This window comes from Talpa europaea, assembly GCF_964194135.1.
Source record: "Talpa europaea genome assembly, chromosome: X".
In the NCBI taxonomy this organism is placed as follows: domain Eukaryota; kingdom Metazoa; phylum Chordata; class Mammalia; order Eulipotyphla; family Talpidae; genus Talpa; species Talpa europaea.
This window is the reverse complement of record NC_140081.1, coordinates 23,631,407-23,655,347: the sequence shown is the minus strand read 5'-3', so window position 1 is coordinate 23,655,347 and position 23,941 is coordinate 23,631,407. Positions and strand designations below refer to the sequence as shown.

The 23,941-nt window shown below is 45.8% G+C and overlaps 1 protein-coding gene across 1 annotated transcript in view; it reads left to right on the top strand.

The window, feature by feature from the left end:
• Positions 1–1,355: 1,355 nt before the first annotated feature.
• Positions 1,356–23,941, top strand: part of SRPX (sushi repeat containing protein X-linked) — a gene marked incomplete at both ends in the record, with an annotated part of 119,953 nt that continues 97,367 nt past the window's right edge. Inside the window, one exon of the mRNA XM_084258098.1 lies at positions 1,356–1,431. Coding sequence (XP_084114224.1) covers positions 1,356–1,431 — 76 coding nt within the window. The remainder of the gene's footprint in view (positions 1,432–23,941) is intronic.

The window sequence follows — 23,941 nt, the reverse complement described above, 5'->3', positions numbered from 1 at the left end:
GAGTATGTGGAAGTTCAAGGCAGGTGCTTTGAAATGCACTTTCCCTCTCATACAAGAGTGGAACACCTGGGTGGATGTTGCCAGGGCACCTCGCCCAGCTAACAGATCAGACTGCTTGGCCAGGAGGAATGTGCCCTTCCGCCAGGGAGGTGGCTCCTGCCAAGGCAGGGGCTCTGGGAATCCAGAGGTGGGTGGATTTTGACGCCCACTCACCCTTTTCTCCAGGCACCTTTGTGCAGAGCCCAAACTGCCCAACCTAAGGCCGCAGCGCAGCCCAGCCCGCTTATAACTTCCTAAGCTCCTTTGGGGGCTGGAAAGGGGGCAAGGGAGGAAAGGGGTGAGGTCCTGCCTTACCCATTTACAGAAAAATCAATTTGAGAAACCAAATCCGTCCTGCAGGCAGCCTAGAAACCCTCTCCGGATGCCAGACCACAGGGTGGAGGCCCCAGGCGGGTCTTGGTGTCCTTGGGGTGGTTAAGAACAACCCAGGAACTGGGGCAATCCGCTTGCAGGAAACTGCAGCAACTGGATTTCCAAGCGGGTGGGTGAGACAGGGAACTTTCTGTGCCTGGTGCCTGTCCATCAGCAGACCCTGGAGAGAGACGTTCAAGTGCATCCCAGGGCAGCGGGCAGCAGGCAGCAGGCAGCAGGCAGCAGGCGCGCCCTCGGTCGAGCCTTTAAATCAGTCGTTTGCAAAAGAGAAACAAAACAGCGGGAGTGCGGAGGCTGGCGCGGGCAGGAGCCCACACCTAAGTTCAAGTCCCCGCTTTGCCCATAACCATGAACCTGGGCAGTTTCTACGCCTCGGTTTCTTCTCGGATGACACGGACAGAGTAATGCCGAGCTTGAGGCAGGTCGTGAGAGTCAAAGCAGCCAGCGTGGCCCTAGAACAGTCGGCTTTGTGGGCCACTCTGGAGCTCTCGGGTGCCCCGTCCGTGTGACCCAGGCACCTTTCCGCTCATGGCATTCGCCGGGGGTCCGAGATCTGGGAGGCGGCTGGGCCGGCAAGGCGCGTATTCGGGGTGCGAGGGCACACACTTAGAGAACAGCAAGATACTCTCGGGCCCTCTGGCTTCCGCGGGCGCGCCCCTGCCGCTCTCAGGCCCGGGGGGGACCAGCCCCGCTGCCAGAAGAAGCGAGGGTACAAAACGAGGGGGGAGGGTCGGAGCCCCAAACCACGCCAGCGTTCCGGGGAGGCGGAGGAAGGAGGGCAGAGGAGGGAGGGGGAGAGGCGAGAGGAGGAGTTTCCCGGCGCGTTTTAATCCCGCTCGCTCCCAGCGCAGCCCCAGGTCTCGCTCTCGCCTCCCGCCCCCTGCACGCGCGCTGCCCGCGGAGCCCATCCTGGCCGGCGCGCCATGGGGAGCCCCGCACTCTGGCCCGCGCTGCTGCTGCCGCTGCTGCTGCGAGTCCCGCCGAGCCGCGGCTTCCCAGGTAGGGCCGAGCGGGGCCGTCTCCCCATTTGGGCTGCGGGGACCCTGGGATCGTGGACCTGGGGAGGTGCGGGGGGCGCCCTTTGTTCGCGCCCGGCGTGTCTTTCGCCGCCGCGGGGAGGGGTGCCGCCGGCGCCTGGCGTCTGGGCTGCGGGAGGAGCGCGGTGCGGTGTGCGCGGTGTCAGGCGCTGAGCGCCCCCGCGGCGCCACGAGCCCCGCGCCCGCGCGTCTGGGGCTCCAGGGGGCCAAAACCCTCCTGGGCGCGGGAGGCTCTGAGGACAAGTTTGGCCGCGAGCTAGTTTCTCCCGACCGGGAGGCGTTCTGCCTCTCGCGGCGTAGCTCTGGAGCCCCGGGTGCCCAGGGGCTGGCAGCTGGTCCTGGAGGGAGCCTCGGCCCCCTCCCGCTCGAGCCCGCAGGCCACCCCCTGGGTCTGCAGCGCACGAGCCACCGTGGAGCGACTCTCGTGGACAGCTTAGGCGGGGCCTTTCCCCGCCTTCCTTCCCCCCTTGCTGGGGATTCCAAGAAAGTCTGCGCCTCTGGGACAGAGGTGCCCGCTGAGAGTGGTGACATGTGGCATGCGCTGGCTTGGTGAGTCCCAGGGAGAGAGGACTACACGCGCGCGACGCAGCTGGGCGGGGGTGTGGCTTCTCGTTGCTGCAGTGCCTGGTCTTTGGCATCCAAGGGGACCCTCTGGTGGTGTTGGCAAACCCTTGCAGATGCCCGTTAGAAAGCTCCGGCTAAATGCTCCATCTGGGAGTTTTAGGTTAGCGAAGAGCTTCGGGGGAGCACATGAATGCACCCCTGTCACCCGGGAATGGAGAGGATGTCCACAGCCACGTTTTAATGGAGTGTTAATGCAGAGTGGTTTTTAAGGTGTGCAGATATTTGACTTTGGATTTACACTGCGCAGCTTGAATCTGGTGTCTGAGAAACGGACTTGCTGGGTTCAGGGTGAAGGATGAGGCTGAGTGTTCCAGGAGACCTGGTTATGGCTGTTGGAAATTCTCAGCATGAATTGAAGAGATAAATTGAACGTGTAAAGAGATAAACAGGTACATTTGTGTTTGGAGCTGAATTTTGTAAGTGTTATGTGGACTGGTAGGAACTGACTCAGGGCGAGGTGGAAGGAGTCTCCTCAGTGCCAGGCAAGTGCTGTTTCCTTGACGTGTTCATGCCCCCCACCCCAGCAGCAGTCAGGCTAAAATGAACTTGGAGAGGAAGGGAGAGTCAATGCAGGCCAAGGGGAATCAAGAGGGGAAATCAAGAGACCTTGAGAAACTAGATCATGCTGAATTTGGAAGCATCTCTGAGCTGCCTGTACATCTGGAAACTTTCTCCCCAAGGGCCTCTTTCTATTTGTGCTCCGGGCCCTCTCTTCCCCTGCCTCCCCTGTCCTTTCTCTTGGGTTGTACCCTTGTGTAGTAGAGCTCTCTGCCAGCACCTCCCCCCACATCACACACTACTCTCCTGCCTCCGGGACTTGCCCCTGGGTGGCCTGTCTCCCTCCTCCAGACTGCATGTTGCCCCCAAGTGGGGGCCACTCTGCTCCTCCTTGCCACCCCTTCCCTGGATTCCTCACCTGCCCTCTGATTCTGCTGTGACCACAGATGAATGAAGCTGACTGCAGTGGCTTTCAAAACACGCCACTTGAGCCCGCTTGTCTTGAGCTCGGCATGTTTCTTTGGGGTGTATTAGAAAATATTTTCTGCCGGGCCTTTGAATCCAAGTTGGCTCTTGGATTCAGTCTGAGCCACAGGTTAGGGAAGGCTGGTGAGGGGAGACGAGGCAGGTGAGTCCGGAGGCACATCAGCTCAGGTGATTTCACTTGAGTGCTGGTTGCCAGAGAGATTTTGTAGATCATTTCTGAGTTACTCTCTGAGCCAGTGGACATCATGTCTCCAGTAAGAGAGAAGGGAAGAGGCCTGGAGTCAGGAACCTCTGATAGAGGGAGATGGGGATTTAGGGCCTCACTAACCCCCCCATTATGTAACCAGCTGAGATTTAATAGCAAATCTGTCAGAATGAGAGTAAAATATTCCCATTCCTGCTCCTAGAAGGTCTTTGGAGTTCTTCCATCTTTGAATTTGATGCAGCTTTTCTGGCCTGCTCGCTTATTCTTTGCAGCCTCATAAAGACACAGTGTCTGCACAACCCACATAAAATGTATGGAGAGCCCATAGCAAAGTTGAACTTTTGATTGTGTTTGTATGCCTATAAGAAATAGGAGTTTTGAGGCCTCCCTGGTGGTGCAGGGGTTAATTCTCAGCACTATCAAGCTATTGCCAGCCAGCCACTGCTACGTGAGTTCCAGCCCCAGCCAGGGAGCTGACCCACATGACCTCTCCTGTCTTGCCCACTGCTCCCCTCAGCAGTGTATTTCAGTAGATCTGCCTGTTCTGCTCCCTACTCTGTCTCTGGTGAATCATCTCAGCCCCCGCATCTCTGGCCTGTGCCCCAGCTCTTGTGTGCAAAAATAAATAAATCTTTAAAAAATATTTTTTAAAAATAGGAGTTTTGATTCTATTCTTAAAATGAACTCTTGAAACCTCATTTCCATCTGAGGTCTTGGGGGTTCACTCTACCCCCTTCTGCAAGCAAGGCTGAAGATGGAGAATGTATGCCATGTTCACTATGAAAGGCTTCCTGAATCTTATGCCTGGAGAAAACTGGTAAAGTTTTGCTAAAAAATCAAACCAGACCATGTCGGCCATAGTCTTCTGAAATGAAGCTCCTGGGTGTAAGTATTAGGAACTGTACACCTGGCTTAGTATATACAATTAAAGTCTCACCAGGAGTGGGCTAGCCTAGAAATTTCTGTTTGGATTTAAAACATGTAATCAACTGAGAAAATTGCCTGCATTTAAAAGGAGGATGCACGTTTCCTTTCCAAGTAGAGTTTTTGTGTTCTTTGGGTAGATACCTAGGAATTGAATTGCTGGGTTGTATGGCAGGTCCATTTCTGGTGTTTTGATGAATCTCCACACAGCTTTCCATAGTGGCTGGACCAGTTTATATCCCCACCAGCAGTGTAAGAGGGTTCCTTTTTCTCCTGCAGCACTATTTACAATAGCCAAGATATAGAAATAACCTGAGTGCCCCAAAATGGATGACTGGATCAAGAAGATATGGTGTATATACACAATGGAATACTATTCAGCGATCAATAAGATAAACTCATCCATTTGCAGCAACATGGATGGAGCTGGAAGGGATTATTCTAAGTGAAATAAGTCAGAAAGAAAAAGATAAATATTGGATGGTATCACTTCTGTGTGGAATATAGAAGAACCAAAGGGTCAGACAAAGACAAACCTTGAAAGCTGATCATAGATCTGAGATCTGAGGCCCCCATGTGTTGGCGGGGCGCGGGGAGGGCTAATGGGGAAGAACACAAGGGAATGTGGTGATGGACTATGGGTGCTTTAGTGGTGGGAAAACTATGGTGATCACACCTGAGCGGAAAAATCATATTGTCCAAAAATTAATGAAAAAAGGTATCACATTTTAAAATTAAAAAAATAAAGTTGAAAGGAGGATGCAGAGGAGAGCAGGCCTTTTCAGTTGGTGTTTTGTTCTTTGATAACACATCCCACAGCATACAGTGGTGGCTGCCTCTTGTTTCAGAGCTGTGAACGGAGGCACCGGAAACCACTGCTGAAGCACCATCTTCAACCCTTCCTACCTCATCAGTGGTAATAATGGAATGGAAAGCAGTGGAAATAATGGCTCTTCTCTTTTTGATTATCTCTACAGCATTCTCACTTTGAGTCTCTCCTTCTGATTCATACTGTGTTCGGATAATGGTCTTTTAAATACAATTTAGTATTTTTTTTTAAGTTGCATTACTCTTACTCCAAAGCTTAAGAGCAGCAACTCCCTGTCCTCCCCCAAGGTTAGTAGAAAGTTCTCAGCATTTTCAGGGGGGTCCTCATTTCACTTCAGCCTAATTTTCCAGCACCTTTCTTCTGGTTTCCTAAATCTGAGCAATATAGACTGTTTTTCTAGAGCTTGAGTCACATTTCCCCTCTTTTGGCGATTGCTGTTTCCTGCAGCCTAGACAGCCACCTGTCTGTCCAAATTCTGCCCACCGCCCAGCACCAGCCCCTCTGTGGTGAAACTTTTCCTTGATCCCTTCGCTGGGAAGCCTTCTGTCCTTTGCACACCCACAGCCCTTAATGTGCCTTTTCTGGTATTCCTCATCCCTTGTGTGCATTATAATACTTCACACTCTTCTAGAGTCTGAGCTTTTGAAAGTGGGGGCTAGGCTGTATCTTACTCTTCCTCGTGTTTCTCATGGTGCCTGGCAGAGCACATTGAGTCAGGTGGGTACTTGTGCTTATTGAGTGAGCCGTTCCCCGGGTCATTTGGTTGATGGACTGTGGGAGAGAAAAGGCGCCCAGGAAAAAGAATATAAGAAAGAAAAAAATCAAATTCAACGAACAACTATGAACCAAAGACACACTATGGGGGCGTGGGAGACGGGGAAAGGAGGGATTGGGGTCAAAATAAGGGGGTTGCAATTGTATGGGGAATATAAAAATAAAATGAAAAAAAAAATAAACCGGTGAACTAAAAAAAAAAAAGAGAGAGAGAGAGAGAGAGAGAGATGTGCGCAGGTCAACAGGGCTGGGAAGCTCCGTGAATCCGCATGCGTAGGGACCGTGGCTCAGCGGCTGTAGTGATAGCTTTGCAGTCCATGAACACCCTCTGTTTAAGCAATAAGTTTCTCTCTTCGGGGCTGTATAGGACAGTCTTGTGCAGCCACAAGCTGGAGTGTGCATTCATTGTTTTTGTTGGTCACTTCGCTACTGCCCCTTCCAAAGTGGTTGAACGGGTTCCTTAGTAAACACATGTGTGTGGCATCCACTCTCCATTCGGAGAAGGCGACTCAAATGGGTCATTGAAAGGGAAGAGAGCGTTTCAAGGGAAGGTTCACTTTGCCAGGCTATAGCATAGTATGAAATTGTAGCAGCCACGTTATGACTAATACCCAGGTTAAAGATTCACTTCCAAAATAGCAGTGTGAATAACGGCCTCTCTGGAGTTCCAGTTCCAGGGTTTCTCAAGCCAGTCCCTTAGTTTTCCGCTGTGTGATTTCTTGACTGACAATTTGCAGGGCTGTTTGTTTCAGGGGTCTTTTCTGTTTGAGTCTTTCTCTTGGGTATTTGGGTTTAGTTCTGAGGTAAGAAACAGCGTGTGGAGCTCTCCTGCCTGCCTGTGACTATGCAGGTGCCTCTTTTTCTTTCACCATTTCCTAATAAACCTGTCCTTTCAAAATGTAAAAGAAATGAAACAGGGTCTGCCTTCTCAAATGAAATCTGGGCTCTCCCCAGAGACTGCCGCTTTATAGTGGACACTGAATGGCGAGGTACTTGGGATACCACGATGGAGGTAGCAGATTACTTCTGTCGGCTAGTTTTCTGTCTTCTGAGGAAGCAGAGTTTTCTCCGGTGGAGAATGTCAGAATGCAAATGGGCCATTGGTTCCAGACAGCACAGAGGACTCCTGCGGGAGCACAGGGCCCGGCTCTGGGAGAGGGATGCTAATGGATACCCAGACTAGTGGAGAGTGGCACTGTGGGCCCAAGGAAGGTCTGAGGAGTGGCTCTGTGGGCTTCTCTAAGAACTTCTCCAAGTTTTGAAATTGGAAACAAAACTCTGTGTGGGTGTTGTGTTCTGGGGAGAAGGCCCTCCCCAAATTAAAACCACTCTTTACTAGCTTTGTGAATTCTGTGAGAGATTAGGTACCTGATGGGTACAAAAATCAACAAAGAGGAAATTGCAGAGTAGGCAAACCTGGCTTGAACCAACAAGCAGGTGGCTTCTTAGTTACAGCCAGCAGTACAGTTTCCCCATTCTCCTCATTTAAGGAACACCACCAGACAAAGCAGACATAATCATAGGTTGTAACTTCCCTCAGGGCTGGGCTGGAATTTATTGTACCCCTCACTTATCACTGTCTGGGACCTTGAAGGGGGATCTTCAGTCAATATTTGTGGATTAACTCACTGAACAAGGAATCAACACCCTCTTTTTCCAATATCCCTGCAGATTATAACCAGAATTTCCAAGATGGTAATTCCCACAGAAATAGGAAAGTGAGATAGTAGAATGTCTGAGAAAATTGACAATACCCTGAACAAAAGATCCCTGTGGACAGGCAACAAGTCAGGGCATAGTTAATTGCTAAGACTCTTAGATATTGAATCACCCTAAGCCACTATTTTAGGAGACTTAGAAACTCCAAGGAGTTCCAGGAGTAGGATTTCCAGATAAAGATTTAAGGATAAAGCTTGCGCAAGAGAAAAATCATTGGTAGCTTTGCTAAGCTCCCAGGTTGTCCAGGTGCTAATCGGTTGCACCTGGATCTTATGGGGGGCATAGCGCACGTTGGCCACAAAAGCCTCTGGAGTGCTCATTCCCCAGCTGAGTGATTCACTCCCTGGTAATCCTGAGCTCATACTGGAGGCCTGTGTATGCATTGTCCTCCAGGGAGACGACAACTGGATTTGGACCTAATACCTTAGATTATCCCAGAGGTTTGAGGTTGTAAATTGAGTATATTGGTTTAAAAAAAAATTATGAGTAACAGACAGATCCAAACATAGAATTTAGGGGCAGGCTTTCTGCCTTGGCCTTGAAATATCGTACTGTTTCTTGGGTCCTGCTCTTACAGTGATATGTTGTAGCAGGGACTCATTTTCCCTCCTGTTACTTGCTGTTTGCATTGTCTGTCCAGTCGTGTCTAATGAGCACCTATCTCTTCAGCGCCAACTGTACCCCAGGACCCTCTGACGGACAGCTCTGGCTTGCCACTTACTGCGTGGGTAGTTGAGCTGAGTGGCCTTCCAAGTTCCAGGGATCCAAGCATGTTTTAAAATGCTGGTTAAATTAGGGCCCCCAGAGTGAGAACTGGCCAGGGCTTGGCCAGCCCACTGCCCAGTGCTGAGGAAGTGGTTGTGGACTCCGCCCCTCACCTCTGAGTGGCCCTTATAGAAATTCTGACAGACTTGTTGCCACTGACTCAGCAACTGTCAGAGACTCCCATTCCTGTAACTATTCAATGCTGAAATCTTGTTTCAATGTATATTTTTGACTCAGCTTTCCAAGGGGTCAAGCCCTATTGTTTCACCATTAGCTGTTAGTGGATCTGATGTCCTCGGCCTTGTAAGCAGGTACTAGCATCTTCTTCACATCATGCCCTCCAGGCCTAGCAAGGAACTGAGCAACTTGGAGGCATCTTGGAGGTTCTTGGTGGGTCTGTGGAATGAAATTTGCTGGGGAGCACACCGCTGGCCAGGCCTAAGCTGCTGGTGGCATGTCCCAGGATCCCTCTAGATGCTTCACCACATCTAGGTTCCCTTGCTTGGGCCACCTAATTCATCGTACGGTGGGGCCCCCTACTGGGAGGGCTTATTCTGGTGATTCCAGAATTCCCTTCACTCTACCACAGGCAGATGTTGAGTTCAGTTTTTGAGTGGCCTTGCAGGGCACCAGGGATAGACAGGCAAGAATCAGTCTCCCTCTGGGCCCTCACTGGACCCCTGTCCAGGGTCTGTTTGAGTGTGGTTGTTTGCATCAACACTTGGCTGCGATCTTAGGATCTCATGCCCGAGCTGCTTGGATTTTCCTCAAGGATTCTGAGAAGTTGCCGCCCCAAGGCCAGGCCTTGTCCCCTTTTATCAAGGTCTCAACCTCCCTCTGCACCACTTGTTTTGAGCTCTCCAACGGGCACATGATGACATTTTTACTAACTTTATTGAGATATGATTCACATACTATTTAATGCACCCATTTAAATCAGTTCAATGGTTTTTAGTGTATTCAGAGTTATGAATCCATCACCACAATTTTAGAACATTTTTATTACCCTAAAAAGAAACCCCACACTGTTTAGCCATCACCCCCAATTCCCTTCTTCCCCAGTTTTCTGCCACCTAATCTATTTTCTGTCTCTCCAGATTTTCCTGTTCTTAACGTTCCATATACATGGACGGACTCATACAGTATCTGTCTGTTCTTGTCTAGCTTCTTTAACTTAGCATGTCTTCAAGTTTCATCCATGTTGTAGTGGGGGGTAGAGAGACCACTTCTTAGATATATCTATTCATTAGTTGATGGGCATTGGGCTTGTTTCTACTTTCTGATTAGTACGATTAATACTGCAGTGAATATTCATGTACATGTTTCTGTGTGGACAAATGATGTCTAACTTTCCTTGCATATATAGGTACCTCAGAGTGGAATTGCTGGGTCATGTAGTAACTCTCTTTCACCATTGGAGCAACTGCTCGACTGTGTTCCAAAGTGACTGCATTCCTTTTACATTCCTACCAGGAGTATAGGAGAGTTCCGGTTTCTCTACACCTCACCAACCCTTGATATTATTTCTCATTTTGATCAAGTGATGTCATTTTATCTCAGCTTGTTAACACGAGCTCCACGCAAGGCTTGAGTGACCAAGCAGTGTGTGTCTGCTCTGCCAAGTGTAGCAGGCTACTGACAAAAGTTCCCTAAGGATGCCTGCCACCCTCTCACTCCTGGCTGCAGGGACACCACTAGCCCACAAGGCACCTTTGGGTGAATTACAATAATAAAATAGACCTTCTCTCGGCACATGCAATTCCACGGGCGTGGGGCTGGGTCCTGAGACAGACTTTGGGCTAATAAAGAAAAGACTGGAGCCTGACTGTGCCTTGGAGATTAGAGGGCAGGATGATTTGAGCCCCCACACCTCCTTGCTCTTTTGGTGGGTGTGATGGCAGGTGCTGTCCTGGAGGGAGCCCCCTGAGAAGTGTTAGATGTGGCAGTCCTGGATGGCAGTAATTCAGCCCCGGCTGGGACAGAGCCCTGGACCCCATATTCCTTTACAGCATGGCTGTTTAAAAGGAGCACAAAACAAAAGGCTGTCCTGTGTGTCAGCCACATCCTCGCATTCCAGAATCCTTGGGTCACCTGCGAGCAAGTCAGAAAGGCTCCCAGATCCCTCTGCAGACCTAATGAATCAACATCTGCATTTGAACAAGATTCCTCTGGGGTTCTTATATGCAAATGAAAATTGAGAAGTACTGGTCTAATGAATGAGCTCAGCCCTTTGCCAAGACAGGGCGGCTTGCTTGTTTAGAGCCTCACATACCGCCCTTCCCCTCCTCTTTCCCTTTTCCTGTTGGCTTTGCTTCATCACTGCATCCTCTAGACTTCCTTTCCTAAGTCCCCGACATTCCTGAGATAAGCATGTATGGCCTTTAGGTTTCCACTCCTTCCTAGAACTCAAAAACAAACCCTTGGGGCCTGCCTGGGCCCAAGGGGTTAAGCACAGCACTGAGAAGCTATCAGCAGCCTCTACAGCATGAGTTCAATCCCCAGCCAGGGAGCTACCCACATGGCTCTATAGACCTCTCCTGTCTCGCCCGCTGCTCTCCTCAGCAGTGTATTTCAGTCAGTCTGCCTGTTCTGCTCCCCACACTGTCTCTGGTGAATCATCTCACCCCCCACACCTTTGGCCTGTACCCCAGTTCTTGTATGCATAAATAACTTTTAAAAAAAGATTTAAAAATACAGAAAAATAAAAAACAAAGAAAACAAACCCAACCCTTAAGAGGCCCTTGATTTCATCTCCTTTTAAGTCGTCCCGCCAGAGTCATGCCTGCCTATCCTTGAGCAATAGCAAAGCACATCTTCAGCGATTGGCAACAGGTCCTTGTGTGGTTTTTTCCCTGCAGCTAAGATACAACTTGCGCTCATTTAGAAAGCCACACAGTATGATCAGGCCCTCCTGCCTCTCCAGCAAGACCCTGGGGCTGAGCAGTGCTGGAACTGACCACCCCCTAAAGACACAGGGACTGTATATCCTTGTACCAGAAATTGACACCACTGGAAGGAGCGGGCGGCACCTTGGAGGATGGAACACCAGCGGGGAAATAAGAAAGCACCCCCAGCCCTCTATATAAAGCCCTGCCAAGCCCCCCGAATTGGGAAAGTCAGGAAGACTGAACTATTAACAGCACTGAAAGTAGGACTTCCACTCCAGCAGTGGTATTTGGACAAGCTGAATGAGGATGACCTCGGGGTCTGATGAAATGAGGTTGCCCTGACCCCACCTCTGTGTGTTCTCCTTTGGCAGATCTGGGGTGGCAATCAGTAATCTAGGCCAGGCGTCTATAGACTAAGTCCAGGCAGGCCAAATATGACTCACTTCCTGGTTTTATATGACCAGTGAGCTCAGAATGGTCTTTAAATTTTAAAATGGTCAAGAGAGACCAAAAGGAGAATAATACTGCAACACATGTGAAAATTATATGAAATTCCAACGTCAGTGCCATTGGACACAGCCATGCTCCTTTGTTTGAGGACTGTTTGCGGCTACGCTGATGCCATGGCAAAGTTGAGTAGTTGTGACAGAGTCCATATGGCCTGCAGAGTTGACAGTGTTTACTGTCTGGTCCTAAACCAGGTCCTGGCTACTCCCTGGGAGCTTTATAGGAATGTAGATTCTTGATTCCACCTCAAACTTATAAAATCAGAATCTTTTAACAACACCCTCAGGTCTTTGAGCTGCTTCTCCTTCACCATGAAGCTCAGCTCCGGGCTGATCCTGGCCTTCATCAGGGGCCTTTTAAGACCCCCTAAATGTGCATCCCCATCCTTCAGGGGGGTTGTTAAAACACACATGGCTGAACTCATATCTCCCCAAACCCAGGTTCAGATTTAGTAGCTCTGGAGTGGGGAGAATTGACATATCTAGTCAATTCTCAATGGACTTAGTGAGGAGCCACAGTGCATTATGGTGGAGGGTGATGGGTGGGGGTGGTGTGGTGACACATATCTGAAGAGGTGTGAACCCATTTCCCTAAATCATATATGGTGTTGTAAACTGCTGTTACCTCAATTTAAAAAAAAAAGAAAGAAAGTAAAAGAACCAAAAAAAAAAAAAGGCTTGGCCCAATGTGTTATAACTACGATTGTACACCATACTAGTAATTCATCTGGCAGATAACTAACTGGGCCTCTCATTTTCTATGGCTGAGACTCGGTAACCTCCTGATACCTTAGACACTCTAGAAACTAGAACTCTGAGTCTTGCTAATTTTTGGTCAAGGTCTGGCATCCTAATTCAAGGCGGCTGTGGATTGGCCTTTGCTGCCTATGACAGACTTCCTTGATGGTGTCTGGATTTCTGGGCAGCAGGCTCAGCCCTCCCCAGGCCCAGTTGCCTTTTGCTGTTCCTACAGGAGGCCTGCAAACGTTCTGCTGGTCAGAACCAGGCCCGAGCTGTGCAAGTACCCTTCGTCTAACATTTCCCAAAATGGCTTCCTTGAAAAACTGCTTTCCAGAGAATTCATAGCTGTTCTGTGTACAGCAGAATACGTAGTCAGTAAGTTGGGAAATGCTGGGCCAAGTAGATTTCCTTATTGCAAGATTCCTCGGGGTCAGTGGCATGCTAATGTTCCTCCCTGCCCTCTGGCAGAGGAAAGGGGGGGAGACTGAGGACCACAGAATCTAAAATTGGGGTTCCCAGACTGGCAGCAGCAGCACCTGGATTTTATTAGATATGTCAATTCTCCCCACCCCAGAGCTACTAAATCTGAAGCTGGGTATGGGGAGATGTGGGCCCAGCTCTCTGCCTTAATAAGCCCCTGGAGAATGGGGCTGCATGCTCAGGTGTGAGAATCACTGGCGTGGACGTTTCCAAGTCTCTTAGAGTATCTCGTTAGACCAGAGTTTCACATCTGTTTGGGGAGATGACATTGAATTTCCTGAAGTATTTACTGGTGGCAGCTACCACTGAACGCCCAAGGGGAAAATAAGATAAAAAGCCCACGTTTAGATAGAAACATCTGCCTGACATCTGTCCCACTGAGCAGCTGTGTGCATTCTTGGCTAGAAGCTTCCTCCAGTTGAAAGCCACCAACTTTTGGCCTTTGTAAACATGTGTTCTTTTCAATGTGTTTTTGTGTATTCAAATGAAGAAAGCTGAGGAACAGAACTCAGGAGGTCTTTCTCTCCTCCTCTGCAAAATGCCCTCATTCAAATCCCAGATCCATCCTTCTAGGCTAGTCAAGTGCAAATTATTTCTGCCACTACCCTGGCCCATAGCTGACAAAAAGTGAACCCCTCGAAACTAAGAGCTGAGGTGTGACCGGTGTCCAGGCAGCACCTCTCGGCCTGGGGCAGCTGTGATTTACTTGTCAGGCCTCGTTCTAGAGTTTCCTTCTTTACTGTCTCTTATCAGGGTCCACGCCATCAGAGCCTTGGACCTTCATGTGAACCCTTTTCGTTCTTTGCCCTCAGACAATTTGTCAGTGTTGTGCTGTCACTTAGTTTGACAGTTCCAGTGGCACTGAAGTTAGAGGTGAAGTGAGAGGATTCCCTACGTTTGCTTGCCCAGATCTTTGTTTTTTGTTAAAACAGAGGTGAGGCCTCAAGATCTCTAAACTGATGTGGATGGGTAGGGTTTTGGTTGGTTTTGCCTTCTGAACAGAATTGTGAAGTGGCAGAATCACCTCATTTGTCAGGAAAGAGAGAATGGCCCCCAATTGAATGTGGTGTGAGATCTGGAACCTTCTGCTGAAGACCTTGCTGTAGCTGCCTTCCCATCTTGGATTTTGACTGTATCTCAGTTGACTTCTGTGGAGGACAGTAAGCCTTTGGAGGGCCATGTACCATGACTTTGATTCTCTGTCTGCTTTTCCTTTGAAGGCTAGATCACTTTTTGTCTGTCTTTGTTGAATGCAGACAGACTCCAGGGCTTTGGCAGTGCCCCAGGGTGGGAAGTAGAGTTGACATTTGATGAGGGCCCTGCTTTGGGAGGACCACCTCAGATTTAGGTCCCTGTCATTTCTCTGTTTCTCCTTTCCTCTGGCTTTAGAGGGTGGGCATGGATACTTGTTGTGTCTTCGTAGTATTAAACAAGAAAGACAGGCTATATTGGAAAAATATTTTTCCTTTCGACGAGAGCAATTCATTTATAAAGTTGTCCTTTTAACTTTCTTTGTGTTAGCTGTGTAAAATATGGCCACAATTAAAATTTCACAAACCACATGCTGTCTTGATTGTCTTTGCTAATTAAAGGCGAGTGCCTTTACGATTGTGCCATCGACTATGCCTAATGTCTTCCTTTTGGGGTCTCCTGCAGAAGAGTTTGAATAGAGGGAGGAACATCTCTCAGGTGAAGCAACTGTCCAAGCAATACTGCCTCTGAGCTCATGTCTGCAAAGATCACCCTCTTGCCAGCTCCTCACCTTACCATCATTGTATTTTTTTTCTGGATGCAGTAAGGTTAAAATAGTATTTAAAAGTAGCCTTAATGGGGAAAAAAGTTACATAGGGTGGTGTTCCAGGGCAAGGCTAGGGAGGAAGGGTCCCCAACAACAGGGTGGAGCTGCAGTTGCTCAGTAAGAACTGTGCTATGGCTTCCTCCCTTCCCTGTCCCCCTTCCTTGAGATCTCTCCCCAAATGAACTCCAATAACATCATTTCATTATAACATTGATGAGAAAAAAAACAACAATCCAGGCTACAAAGCAGTCCCAGCTGATGTTGAAACAAGGGACACAGTGGGAACAAAGTCACAGTTTCCAAGACCCTATTCATGACATTGAGTGAAGGCTACTTACATACTCCCACCTTGTCTTACAGGTTTTTTTGGGGGGAGGGGGGTAGAAATCATACAGACAATAGCTAAGCTGGAACCTAACCTTAGGATTTTGGTTTCTGATTCAAGATTCTTCCTGCAGGGCCTCCCCGGTGGTGCAGCGGCTTCTGCGCCACACCATGAAGCTGTCCACAGCCTCCGCAGCGCTGGTTCGATTCCCGGCCGGCCAGGGAGCTACCCACATGGCGCGGCAGACCTCTCCTGGCTCGCCCGCTGCTCCCCTCAGTAGTCCTTTCAGTCTGCCTGCCTGTTCTGCTCCCTGCTCTGTCTCTGGTGGATCCTCTCACCCTCCCACGACTCTGGCCTGTACCCCCGCTCTTGTATAAATAAAAATAAATCTTTAAAAAAAAAGATTCTTCCTGCAGCTGACTTGGTTGCTACTGAAGAGAGCTATCCTAGGTTACTACGTGAACTGTAAGGCAGCCGTTGATTATGGAAGCTAGGGGATTGTTTCAGTTATCTAGAAACCATCCTAAAATGTAGTGGTTTAAAAGAGAAACCACCGTTGATTTGCTCATGACACTGCAGTTTGGGGTTAGTGGGGTGGCTTCTCTCTGCTCAGTGGTGTTGACTGGGGAAGCTCATTGGGGACTGAAGGATCCAAGATGGCTCTCCACATGTCTGGGACTTCACTGGGGATGCCTAGAAGGCTGGGATCACTGGGCCATTTCTCTACCCCACTGCAGTCTCCCATTTCCTAGGTCTGCTCTCTCTCTCTCCATGTTTCTTTTTTTCCAGCAACATAAATGGACTTGTGTCTTTACAGATGGCTTCCCAATGGATGAATGCCAAAGCTGCTGGGAGGCTTAAGGTATGGGCACAGAACTGTCACAGTGTCACCTAGATTTGGGGTCATGGTGATTGTGGACATAACCCACCTTTCAAAGGGAAGAGTGATGTGTATGTGGGGGGCAGGAGCAAATATCGGTGGGTGCATTCTGACTTGAATGCTGAACCCCAAGTTACCTTTCCAAATTTATTAGACTGTTTAGCTACAGAATGTGGCATGCCCCAATTCATTGTTAGGCCATAGAACTGAGTAAATTTGTTGTCCTGGGAAGATTCAAAGTTCATTCCCCAGTACTTACTTCCCCATGCTTCTGTCTCTCCTTTCATCATAGCCAAAGATTTTGTTAAAGAAAAAATAACTCAAAATATATCATCAGGCTAACTAGAAAACCTATATAAAACTTCTTGTTGGTAATATGGGAGGATATTTTTGTGAGCTTGAGTTACACAAGGCTTTCTTAGACATGAAGCAAAAGGATGATCTATGAAAGGTTACAAATAGGAATAAGGGCCTCCTGGTGGTGCAGGCAGTTGAGCACAGCGCTGTAGAGCTTTCAACAGCCTCTGCAGCGCAGGTTCGATCCTGGCAGGCCGGTGAGAATCCCACATGGCGCAGCAGACCTCTCCTGTCTCACCCACTGCTCCCCTCAGCAGTGTGCTTTGTCAGTCTGCCTGTTCTGCTCTCCGCTCTGTCTCTGGTGAATCCTCTCACCCTCCCACGCTTCTGACTGTACCCAGTGCTTGTATAAATAGATAAAAATAAAAATCTAAAAAAATAAAAAATAAAAATAAAAAAATAAAAATTGAGCAAAATATTTTAACGTGGCATTTCATCAAAGAAGATATATGAAAAGATGCTCAACGTCACTATCCAGCTACTAGCTGGATGAACTTGAACAACTTCTGCTTTCATCAGTCAAATGTGGACTATGCTATCCACTCGCCTAGGGAAGAGATTTGTAATGTACGGTGCAAATATAGGTATGGTTATAACTCCCAGAAAACAACTTGCATGCATTTCTGTTCCTTGTAGAGGGCTGACTAACCATTTTTTCTGCCTCCCTCACTGGGCTTTACATGACAGACACCCACAAATTGCTGGCCATGACTGTTAGGTAACCACTAGCCACTAGCAATTTGAAGCAGATCATTTACTGTAAGCTCAAGTGGACGTGGGTATCTCCCACCATGCTTTTCCAAGCCAGTCTGGTTTTAGGGTTCCCTAAAAAAAATCTCCCACTGCCTACTTTTTCTGCCCTCAAGTGTCCTAAAGTCCTTTTAGGTCAAGAAACTTGCCTCATTTGTGCCCTATAACAAAGGGCTTTAGTGTCTTGGGATATTATTAGTACTTAAGATATTGACTTTGACCTTGATTTTTTTCTTGAATTCATTTGTAATCAATGAAATGAATTACTTATATTATCAGGTTATTTTTTTCTCCTTTACCTAATGCTAAATTTAGTGTTGGGGCCTCTCTGGTGGTGCAGGTGGCTGAATGCCACGCTACGAAGCTGTCCGCAGCCTCTGCAGTGTGGGTTTGATCCCGGCTGGCTGGCGAGATACCCACATGGCACAGTGGGCCTCTCCTGTCTTGCCCTCTGCTCCCCTCAGCAGTGTATTTTGTCAGTCCGCCTGCTCTGTTCCCCACTCTCTCTTTGGTGAATCCTCTCGCCCTCGCTCACATCTGGCCTATACCCCAGTTCTTGTATAAATAAATAAATCTTTTTAAAAATTAGTGCTGAATGCTTAATAAAGACACTATGCGAGGAGTAAGCAATAGGCCATTGTCATCTAGTTTCTCAATTTGGGGAGGAGAGGGGGAAAGCTTAGATGAACAGCTGCAGTATCCCAAATAATTTCCTTTTTCTGTGAATTCCAAAGGCTCTTCTTCAAGCATTTTATGCATTTCACATACCTGAAATTCCTGAAATTAAAAAAAACAAACTGTAAAAGGAACACACAGGTTTTTTCAAGAATGATTGATTGGGGTGTACTCGATGTATAATAAACTCCCCTAAATTGCCCTTGCATTGTTTTCAAAAATGAATTGGCAATTTGTTTGCAGGTCTGTATCTAGGTTCTTTATTCTGATCCATTGATCTGTGCGCCTATCCCTTAACCAGTGTCACATTATTTTTGATTACTGTAACTTTGTAAATAGTCTTAAAATTGGATAGTGTGCTTCCTTCAACTTTATTCTTCTTTCCAAAATTGTTCTGGCTGTAATTTTCATATAAATTTTAGAATGAGCTTATCTGTGTTTACCAAAAAGAATTCCTCCTGGGATGCTCATTAGAATTATGTTAAATCAGGGCCTCCCTGGTGGTGCAAGGGATTCAGATGCAACCCATGAAGCTATCTGCAGCCACTCCAGCACGAGTTCGATCCCCAGCTGGCCAGGGAGCTACCCACATGGCGTAGCAGACCTCTCCTGTCTTGCCCGCTGCTCCCCTCAGCAGCATATTTCAGTAGATCTGCCTGTTCTGCTCTCCACTCTGTCTCTGGTGAATCCTCTCACCCACCCTCCACAACCCCCCCGCATTTCTGACCTGTACCCCAGCTTTTGTATGCATAAATAAATAAATCTTTTTGAAAAAGAATTATGTTAAATCAATTGGTCAATTTGAGGAGAATTTACATCTTTACTATCTTGACTCTTCTAAGCCAGTATATCTCTCCATTTATTTCGATCATGTTTTTATTTTTTTTTTTTCAGTATTTTTTCGTTTTTAGCATACCGATCTAGTAAATGTTTTGATGAATTTATACCTAAGTATTTTATCTCCTGGAGCTATTGGAGATATCTTTCAAGATAAAGTGTGATGTTAATGGTTGGCATTTTGTAGGCCCCTTTCAACAGGTTGAGGAAGTTCTTTTCTGTTCCTAGTTTTAAGTTTTTGTCATGACTGGGTGTTAAGTGTTGTCAAACGCCTTTTCTGTATCAGTTGGTCATGTGAATTTTCTGTTTAATCTGTGAATGTGGTGGATAATATTGCTTTTTTCCTATTGATTGATTTTTTAAAAATAATAAGCCAGTCTTACATTTCCAGGATATATGCCACTTGACATTGGCATGTCATTCTTTTTACCTACTGCTAAGCTTTATTTCGCAATATTTCATTTGGAAATTGTGCATGTATGTTCATAATGGATATTATCCTGTCATTATAATTTTTTGCAATGTCTTTGTCTGATTTTGGCATCAGAGTAATGCTGGCCTCATGAAATGAATTGAGACATGTTCTCTCCATTTAGACTTTCTAGAAATGATTCTGTAGAACTGGCAATTTTTTCATTAAAATTTGGTTGCATTCAACCTAATCTCGAAGCTCAAAGATCTAGAAAAAGAACAACAAAAAAACCCCAAAACCAGTAGAAGAAAAGAAATAATAAAAACCAAAGCAGAAATAAATGAAATTGAAACTAAAAAAACAATCCAAAAGATCAATGAAACCAAGAGCTGGTTCTTTGAAAAAATCAATAAAATAGACAAACCCCTAGCCAGGCTCACAAAGGAAAAAAGGGAGAAAGCACAAATAAACAGGATCATCAATGAAAGAGGAGAAATCACAACGGACACAGCAGAAATCAAAAGAATAATCAGTAACTACTATGAACAGTTATATGGAAACAAGTTTAACAATCTAGAGGAGATGGACAAATTCCTACAACTCTACAATCACCCAAAGCTAGATAAAGAAGAAATAGAACACCTAAACAGACCAATTACAATTAGCGAAATTGAAATGGTAATCAAAAACCTCCCCAAAAACAAAAGCCCAGGACCTGATGGATTTACAAATGAATTCTACCAAACATTCAGACACGAATTAGTGCCTATCCTTCACAAACTCTTCCAAAAAATTGAGAAGGAAGGGACAATACCAAACACGTTCTATGAAGCCAACATTACACTAATACCAAAACCGAACAAGGACAACACAAAAAAGGAAAACTACAGGCCAATCTCCCTAATGAACACTGATGCAAAAATCCTCAATAAAATTTTAGCTATCAGAATCCAACAATGTATCCATAAGATAATTCACCACGACCAAGTTGGATTCATTCCAGGGGCACAAGGATGGTTTAACATCCGAAAATCAATCAACGTTATCCAACACATCAACAAAAAGAAATATAAAAACCATATGATAATATCAATAGATGCTGAGAAAGCTTTCGACAAAGTGCAACACCCATTCATGATAAAAGCCCTTGAAATTCTTGGGATACAAGGAACATACCTCAACATCATAAAGGCCATCTATGACAAGCCAACAGCCAGTATCATTCTCAATGGTGAAAAGCTGAAAGCAATTCCATTAAGATCTGGAACAAGACAAGGATGTCCACTCTCACCATTGCTTTTCAATATAATACTGGAAGTCCTAGCCAGGGCAATAAGACAAGAGAAAGACATCCAAGGAATCCAAATAGGAAAAGAAGAAGTCAAACTATCACTATTTGCAGACGATATGATATTATACATAGAGAACCCCAAAAACTCCACAGAAAAGCTAATTCAACTCCTCAATCAGTTCAGTAAAGTGGCAGGATACAAAATCAACACGCAAAAGTCAGTAGCCTTCCTATACACAAACAATAAATCTGAAGAAGAAGAAATCAAAAAGACCATCCCTTTTGTTATTGAAACAAAAAAAATCAAATATTTGGGAATAAATCTAACAAAAGAGGTAAAGGACCTATACAAAGAAAACTATAAAACACTGTTAAAGGAAATAGAAGAAGACACAAAGAAATGGAGAGACATCCCCTGCTCATGGATTGGAAGAATAAACATTATTAAAATGGCCATCCTTCCAAAAGCAATATACAGATTCAATGCTATTCCAATCAAAATTTCAATGTCATTCTTCAAAGAAATAGAACAATTATTGATGAAATTCATATGGAATCACAAAAAACCCCGAATAGCCAAAGCTCTCCTGAAAAAAAAAGAAGGGAATGGAGGCATCAGACTCCCAGACTTCAAACTATACTACAAAGCCATAATCATCAAAACTGCATGGTATTGGAACAAGAACAGACATACAGACCAATGGAATCGAATAGAAAATCCAGAAATAAACCCACAGATTTATGGTCAACTAATCTTTGACAAAGGAGCAAAGAATATGCATTGGAGCAAAGAAAGTTTGTTCAATAAATGGTGCTGGGAAAACTGGGTCGCTACATGCAAAAGAATGAAGCTTGACCACCACCTCACACCATACACAAAAATCAACTCAAAATGGATTAAAGAACTAGACATAAGACCTGAAACCATAAAATATATAGAAGGAAATATAGGCGAAACACTACGTGATTTGCACATCAAAGACATCTTTACAGACACATCACCCAAAGCAGTGATAGTGAAGGCAAAGATAAACAGCTGGGACTACATCAAATTAAAGAGCTTTTGCACAGCAAAAGAGACAATAACAAAAACAAAGAGAAACCCCACCAACTGGGAGAACATTTTTGCACCCAACACTAATGATAAAGGACTGATCACAAAAATCTGCAAAGAGCTGATGAGACTCAACAACAACAAAGAAAATAATCCAGTCAAAAAATGGGCAGAAGAGCTTAAAAGAAACTTCTCTGAAGAGGAAATGCAAATGGCCAACAGGCATATGAAAAAATGTTCAACATCACTTGTCATCAGGGAAATGCAAATCAAAACTACCATGAGATACCATCTTACACCAGTGAGAATGGCACATATTAAAAAAACTAGCAACAACAAATGTTGGCGAGGGTGTGGAGAAAAAGGAACTCTTCTGCACTGTTGGTGGGAGTGTAAACTGGTCCAACCACTGTGGAAAGCTGTGTGGAGATTTCTGGACCTACTAAACATAGAGCTTCCATATGATCCAGCAATTCCACTCCTAGGTATTTACCCAAAGGACACAGAAACATCAATTCCAAAGAACACCTGCACCCCTATGTTTATAGCAGCACTGTTTACAATAGGTAAGCTTTGGAAACAACCCAAATGCCCAAAAATAGATGACTGGATCAAGAAGATGTGGTACATATATACCATGGAATATTACTCAGCATTCAAAAAAGATAAACACATGCAATTTGCTGCAACATGGATGGCGCTGGAAGGGATCATGCTCAGCGAAATAAGCCAAAAAGAAAAAGAAAAATACCGGATGGTCTCACTCATAGCAGGAATCTAGAAAACTTAAATAAGGGACCAGGAAAATGAATAACTATAAGAAAGTGAAAATCAAAATCAACAAAAAACTATGAACCAGAGACACTTTTAGGGGGGCGGGGGCGGGAGGGTAGGGATTGGGGTCAGAATGGGGGGCTGCAATTGTATGGGGAATATAACAATAAAATTTATAAAAAAAAAATAAAAAAAAAAAATTTGGTTGCATTCACCAGTGAAATCATCTGGGCCTGGAGATTTTTTACTACAAATTTAATTTCTTTAATATTTATGGTACTATTCAGGTTATTGATTTCAGCCTGGATGAGCTTTAGTAGTTTGTGATTTTTGAGGAAATGATCCGTTTCCTCTAAGTTGTCAAAGTTATGAGTAGAGTTGTGTATAGTATTTGAAATGATAGCCCCTACGTTATTCCTGATACTGGTAATGTGTTTCTTCTTTCTGTTTTTCTTTGTCATTCTTACTGGTGTTTTATCAATTTTATAAATATTTTCAAAGAACCAATTTTTGGATTCTCTTCTTGATTTTCTCTATTATGTTGTTTCATTGATTTCTTCCTTACCTTTATTATTTGCTTCTTTTTGCTTTGGTTTTATTTTGCTCTTTAATTTGACATGGTGAAAGCTTCAATTATTGCTCTGAGACTTTCCTCTTTTCTAATACAAGCATCCACTGCTATAAATTTCCCTCCAAGCACCACTTTAGCTGCATCCTACTGCATTCTTTCTCCTCTCCTTCCTGAACTCTGATGACTTAAGTGCCAGGCCTTTTCATCTTGTCCCACAGGTCCCTGAACGATAGAGAAAAATGATTGAAAAAAAAAATTAACCGAGCAAGGGGAAGACAGAGAAAGACGAAAAACCCTGGGTGATCGCCTCAAACTCTTGAGACCACATGTCCAATCAGAGAGAAAAGTTCCCAGGTGCTGCCTCGTTTTAGGTACCTGCCAGCCCCCAATGCCACTGCCACAGATGCCACTGTTGTCACTTCTGCCCATAGCTACCACAAGATAGTTTGGGGGTTGGGACACACAAGGACAAAGACCATAGACAAAGAAGACAGAGGATTTTCTCCACTGTCTTTTCTCATTAAGTATCTCCTTTTCCCACTGTTGGAGCCAGAACTAGAGGACTCCTTCTGGAACTCGTATCCAGTGTCCACTCCTGTGTTTGAGCTGACTGGAGTTCAGCTCAGAGGATACCAGAGGAACAGTGGGAATGTCACCATCGATTCGGTAGTACTTCAAATTCTGTCTTCTTCAGTCTGCCTGCTCATGTTTCCATTTCAAAGTTCTCAAATAACTGTTCAGTTCTTTCTGTTAGGAGTTTTTAGCTGCATTCAGTAGGAGAGACAAGGTGGAATATGACTACTCCATCCTACCCATAACAGAAATTTTGTGACCTCTTTTTTAATGTTACATGATCTTTTTCATGGTGGTCAAGTAGGCGATTTCAGTCTTCTCATTTTTCTCTCTCTCTCCTGCCTTCTTTCCTTTCCTACTTTTTCTTGACTGTGGTACCAACTATGTTGTTAGAATTTGATAAATAACGTTGACTTGTAGCTTTGTTACAGGCGGGGAAATTATTTTGCATGAGGTGTCATAAATATTACAATTTAGGGCCTCCTCAGTGATGCAGCGGGTTGAGCGCTGCGCTGTGACGCTGTCTGCAGCCTCCGCAGCGCCGGTTTGATTCCCGGCCGGCCAGGGAGAATCCCACATGACGCAGCAGACCTCTCCTGTCTTGCCTGCTGCTCCCCTCAGCAGTGTATTTCGTCAGTCTGCCTGTTGTGCTCCCCGCTCTGTCTCTAGTGAATCCTCTCACCCTCCCGTGACTCTGGCCTGTACCCCAGCTCTTTATAAATAAAAAATAAATCTA